Genomic DNA, 5,993 nt, shown 5'->3' with positions numbered 1-5,993 from the left:
ATGTATATATAGTAAGGCGTTTTTAGCTGAAAAAAGGCCCGCGGGCCATGTAGGTCTTTGTCGTTGTGTTTATGATCCTCTGGACAAGTTGGAACTTGGAAAGTCAATTCCTTTGTCTGTCTGTGGCTGCGCAGACGCGACGGAGGATGTGCTTAGTGTGCACTCTGGGCAGTCCCTACCAAGCCCCTCGCCCCTCCCCTTTCTCTTCTGGTCTACCTCTCTGAGCACGGCAGCTGAGCCACTGCCAAACCTCGCTTCAGACACGTGAAAAAGAGAGAGCGACATAGAGAGAGAGAGCGAGAGACAGAGAGAGGCAGCTGAGCCACTGCCAAACCTCGCTTCATGCATGTGGAAAGAGAGAGAGAGAGAGAGAGAGAGAGAGAGAGAGAGAGAGAAAATGACAGAGCCGGCTCTCATTGTTCACTTCCAAGAGCCGGCTCTTTGTACAGGCTCGTTCGCGACCGACACATCACTAAACCCTTGCTCGAAACCCAAACTCTAGATTAAAACCCTATTTTGAAACCCTAACCCAAATTTAAGACCCTACCTTACCCTACCAAACTCAAATATAAAACCTTACTCCCGTGGTGAGACCCTAACCTTAACCCAAACCCTAATTTGAAACCCAATCTCCCAACCTTGTCGTTGAAACCCAAACACACTAAAAACAAAAACCTGGATCGAAACCCTAAAATCAACGACACACAGAGAAGACTTTTTTTTTGTGGTTGCGTCCACGCACGCTTGTCCTTTTGAAGTTTTATTGAGTTTTGCGGCGCTGCTGGTAGAAAAATAGAAAGTAGCAAAAAGATTCACAGTGCGGACGACAACACGCCCCTCCACACGACTTGCATAGAAAACGCACACACACGCACACACACACACATACACACACACACTTCACGTCCCCACACATTTCAATATGTGCGTGCGTGCGCGGACTATAAGGCTTCCCTATAAACCACACAGAATAGACACACGTGTCGATATACACATACATGATGTATGTCTACATGTCCTTTTAGAGGTTGTCATATGATCGGGTTATCTGCCGAATGTACACACGCGCGCACACACACACACAGCAGTACAGTAGTGACATTGGAATCAAATCCAGCGTGCGCGGAGTCTCCCGGGCGTGAGTGTGTCATGACACCAAAGTCCCCGGTTGCCTCTATTCACAAGTACACACACACACACAGAAAATAAACAACTGAAATCAAGTGAGTTTACCAACGAAGAAGAAGAAGAAGAAGAAGAAGAGTTAGTGGTGCTATGCTACTGGCTTCCAAAGGGCTTGAAACAAAGACAGGGTAGGGCTGCAAAAAGGGTTAGGGTGTCAAAGCTGGGTTAGGGCTCTCAACGAGGGTTGCCAGTCAGGAGGCGGAGTTTCAAGGGCCAGGTTCAACATTCAGGGGTCAAATCAAGATGAGGGTTACAAATTACGCCTGGATTCAGCGTAGTGGTAGGGCTTCAAATTAGGGTTGCGAGTTACGATTTGAAGCCTCAGTTGAAGTTTCAAGCTTAGGTTTGAAATCGGGGCTGAATTTTGAAACCTGAACCCTGGCTTGACCGCCTCTTTTGAAATCTCAGGCATTGTCACTCCCTAATGCGAAAACCTAACCTTTACATGAAACACACCTGATGCTTACCCGATTTAGCTCATTTGAAATGCTAACCCTCGTCTGAAACTTTCACCGAGGTTGATGCCCTACTTTGAACCCTAACTTTTAATTTCAAACCCCAATCCTGATTTAACACCGTAAATTTTTAAACCCTTAACCTGAAACGTTAACTTAAAACCCTCACCTTTATTTCAAACTGTAGCCCAAAGTTAAACCCTTACTTTTGACGCCCTAACCCAGGTTTGAAGCCCTACTTTCAACCATTTTCTATGGTTCATCTTGAAAAGGAAGTGTCATCTACTAGCTTATTCCGAACCCTCACTTTAATGCAGCGCGGCGGCCATATTTGATATGACCGCCGCGCTATTTTGCTTCGGAGCGATCCGACTGGACGATCCATTGAAGTCTTTCTGCCGGGGTGGGGGGTGGGATTATTTACAACTGCGCCCACCCCCCTGCACATCTTTCCGGTGGTCATCAGCAGGACTTTCAGAAGTTCGCCGTCACCCACTTAGTCCAAGTTCCCGCTCCTTTCGTCATGCGAAGCCGCGTTCTCCTTGCGGAAAGTTCCAGCTTGTTACATCACGGCAGGGAGGCGGGGCTTGGTCGGTTTTGGCGGAGGAGTGGTGGTGGTGGGGGGGGGGGGTCCGAGAGGAGTCGGCGAGCCTCAGCTGTTGTTGGTGTGGTTGTAGGTCCGGCAGGGCGACGGCGATGCGTTGGGCTGGTAGTCGAACTTGCCCAGGGCGGGCGGGTAGTACGTGGTGGTGTACACGTTGGCCTGCTGCAGCGACGGCGGGAACAAGTTGGAGCGCTCGTCCGGGAGGAGATTGTTCTTGTTCAGCGTCTGCAAACGGCAACAAAGTCACTCACGGGAATGATGCTGATATTGTTTATTCTAACACAGATGATTTATTACTTGTGTTTAAAAAAAAAGAGAAGAGGACCTTGTAGAAAAAAAAAAATAAGCGCATATTACATCGCAATATTCGCATTGGTGTTGCATTCAAGGTTACTGGGAATTTAGACATTTCTGAACCTTCAACGAAGAAAAATACATGACACCATTTTATGTTGGGGGGGGGGGGGAGATTATTAGGTTCCTCCGCCAACTTTGAACGCTTTGATATTCGACTTTTTAAGGTGCGAATGGGAAATCTCCCGCTTCCCGGCGGCCACAAATACAGCGTCAGACTCGAAAGGACCTTGGCTGTTAGCGCCTTATATCGAAAAAAGGTCACTAACATTTAAATAGGCACACAAAAGCGAGACCCCAAAGGTGTTCCAAAGTAAATCTCATGTAGGGGGCTGGGGGGGGAACGCTTCAAAGATTCATTTAATTTACATTGCGCATGTGTGCGCGCCACACAAAAGACACACACGCGTTTAACGGTGAGTAATGCATCATGGCAGATGCGTTTAGGTGGCTCGTGTTTTCACGCGTGCGAGCAAATCAGTGTAACAAATGCAATTGAGTTTCATGTCAAAGATAGTCAGCAGACTAATGGACAACAAAATGGAAGATTTGCGCCGCCATTTTGTTTTGAGGAAGCAATTTTAAAAGAGGAAGTCAACCCCCAAATTTTCTTGACAGTAGTATTCCATAGGCGCCCTCACTAGTCTAAATGCCGCATTCTGGTTCATATTCCGTTTGTGGAATAGGAGTTAAGCAGGGAAATCCACCTGGTTTTAGCCATCTCCAGGGGCGGCCATTTTGTCAGTTTGTGTCGGCTGAAAATGACATCACCGTTGCTCACAGCTCAGGTCGGAAGCAATCACGTCTCACCGGTTTTCTGAAGCCGACTAAAAGATGACGCTAAATGATCAAACATTTGAATTTTAGTCACTCCCCAGTGCGTGGAGCATGTCGGTGAATTTTTATAATGAGACAGAAGACAGGAAACTAATAACTAAGCTCAATTTTTTTCCTCTTCTTTTTTTTTTTTTTTTTTTTAATTCACACCCTGAAGCCAGTGTCACAGAGCAACAAGAAATTTGGAAGATGTCTATTATGAGCAGACCCACAAAAAAAACAAAAAACGAGCAAGAATGGATTTTTTTCTTCCATCATTGTGAAAGTGGAGCCTTGTGAAGTTGGATAATTTGCCATAAAACACTGCGCTCAAATAACTATTTCATCTCTTCTTTTCGCAGGCAGCTTTGCTCTCGTCGTGCATTTCATTCCATTGCATTGCGCAGGTGCACCTCATGGCGACAGATCCAGATGAGCTCGACAGAAGCCAGCATTCATCATTAGCGTCGGCCCGTAGCTAATTAAGGGGATCGTTACGAGCCGTTTGACCTTTATTTCCTGTCATCCAAAAAGCCAGAAGCTGGAAATCGTCAGGCGGCTAAAGGCTGCCTTGAATTCATCGAAACGTCGACGACGGCGTGTTTTGACGACAAGGTGGAGGTCAGACAAAAGCAGAGCGTTTTTTTTTCATGACGAAAAAGCAGCAACCAAAGCAAAACATTTGCAATAACCTCTTGTGGTTTAACTAATGAGAACAAAACGGCGCGTTCCGAGGACGCGTTAGCAGCAGCGCGCTAATGTAGCTCGTTAATAAGGCGCAGGTGAGCGGGTGATTCATCCTGGAGTGCCGGGACAAATGTGGCAATAAAAGGAGTAAATAAAACATGAGAGCACATTTTATGGTTCTTAAATCTTTCAAGTGTCCAACATGGAGGATCAGTACGAGCCCATTTTTGTGAGAGCGCTTGAGTCCTACATTTCAGCATAAAAGGACGACTAGCGATAGCTTTCATTATAACGCAAGTGAAATTCACAAGAGGACGTTAGCTTGAACCCTGAGATGATTTGCTCAAGCGCTCAATCGCGACCATTTGAAGGTTCATTTCCAGGGTGATTTCAAAGACCAACTACTCCCTTTTTGGCCGATTGGTACCAGATTTGGCGCACTTTAATGCGTTTGGGCCGAGCATTCTGACAAACTTGGGATGACTTGCCATAAAACAAAAGGCTCAGTAGCGTTCAACTTAATTAAAAAAAATAAATAAAAAATCTAACCCTAAAGCTAACAGCAAATTTGGTCAACCTGTCTATTAGGAGAAGACCCACAAAAAAAGGCTCACTATGCCATGCTTGAAAAGAAACAGAGAAGTCTGCCGTTTTGCTTTGAAGTGGTCAATTTTAGGAGCATGTTATGTTTGTTACTTTTTAAAAAATCCATACCCTATGGCACTCTTTGAATTTCGGTAGGTTTCTCTATCATGAGTAAACCCACAAAAAGGAAAAAAAAAGTTTTCACAAAGCCATGCCGAAAGTCTGGCATTCTGTTCTGACGCCGGCATTTGCAGGGTGGGTCATTTTGGCCATTTTCAAGGATAAACACCCTCAAGATTTGGTTGGTTTGCTCGCAAATTTAAAGTCGAGACAGTATCCTGGACAGATGGGCGCCATATTTTCTTTTTTAAAATGACATTTTTCATAATTGCGTGCGGGCAGATGAGGGTCGTGAAATTTGACGACTCCCCGTCTAACATAAAACGCGACTAATAACTTCAAATGGAATCCCCCAAAGCCACTTTCATTTTAACGACATGAAATTTGGTGGGCATATCTAAAACGTCTCAAGAGGCCGAGCCCAAAAAGACACAAAGTCTGCCACTTTTGGTTTGAAGCCACCGTTTTAATCGTCCTTTTGGGCTTCCCGGCGTTCCTTTAAGGACTCTTCTTGAAATGTCCCGACGGCTCGTGAACGCGAAGCACGTATACGACGAAACTGCCAACTTGCGAACGCTTCACCAACCTTGAACTCCATCGGCGTGTACTTCTCGTTCTTTGGCGTGGCGTTGCCCTTGTAGTTGAGGTGGTTGGGCGTGGTCGGATGGATGACGGCCGACTCTTGCGACGGCTTGTGGAAGCGTTGACAGTACACGTAGACCAGGAAGGACAAAAGACCGGCGCCCATGAAGCAGGACACCCCGGTGGCGATCAGGTGGATGGACGTGAACGCTGCCCGGCAACGAGAAAACAAAGCACGCTCGTTATTTCCACCAAAGGAGCGCTTGTTTGTGCATCGATTGAACGAGTCGCATGATGGTTTGGACAGCATTGTTCCAATTTGTGGCGCCTCGCGACGATTCAGTGACGAAGGACTGTATAAATCATCTTGACTTGGCTATTTTCTGCTTTGTGCGCCAAAGGAATAATTTCCTCGAATTGTTCTTTGCAGTGATGTCTAACAGAGGTGGTTTGGAGAAAATTTATACGTTTTAGTTCGGCAAATGTAGTGGAGTAAAGTGAACGTAGCCAGAAATACAAATAGTGAAGGATCAACACGCAAAAATTCTTCTTGTATCGCGCTCCATTCCAGGACGATGCCCAACCCCGCCAACCGCTGACCCGAA

The 5,993-nt window shown here is 46.1% G+C and overlaps 1 protein-coding gene and 1 long non-coding RNA gene across 4 annotated transcripts in view; both read right to left on the bottom strand.

The window, feature by feature from the left end:
- Nucleotides 1-67: 67 nt before the first annotated feature.
- On the bottom strand, nt 68-447 carry LOC109522298 (uncharacterized). The gene is made up of 2 exons (XR_002169550.1): nt 335-447; nt 68-250 (listed from the first exon to the last, which is right to left on the bottom strand). It is a non-coding gene; the product is annotated as an uncharacterized LOC109522298 (long non-coding RNA).
- Nucleotides 448-715: 268 nt separating this feature from the next.
- sema5ba (sema domain, seven thrombospondin repeats (type 1 and type 1-like), transmembrane domain (TM) and short cytoplasmic domain, (semaphorin) 5Ba) overlaps nt 716-5,993 on the bottom strand; it is a 61,444-nt gene continuing 56,166 nt past the window's right edge. For all 3 annotated transcript variants that reach the window (XM_019880693.1, XM_019880703.1, XM_019880711.1), the window contains 2 exons: nt 5,393-5,598; nt 716-2,469 (listed from right to left, as the gene is read on the bottom strand). In XM_019880693.1, coding sequence (XP_019736252.1) covers nt 2,293-2,469; nt 5,393-5,598 — 383 coding nt within the window. In that variant the 3' untranslated portion in view covers nt 716-2,292. The remainder of the gene's footprint in view (nt 2,470-5,392; nt 5,599-5,993) is intronic.

This window comes from Hippocampus comes, unplaced genomic scaffold (assembly GCF_001891065.2).
Source record: "Hippocampus comes isolate QL1 unplaced genomic scaffold, H_comes_QL1_v1.1 scaffold214, whole genome shotgun sequence".
Lineage (NCBI taxonomy): Eukaryota > Metazoa > Chordata > Actinopteri > Syngnathiformes > Syngnathidae > Hippocampus > Hippocampus comes.
The sequence above is the reverse complement of the archived record's forward strand: the minus strand, read 5'-3'. Positions and strand labels throughout refer to the sequence as shown.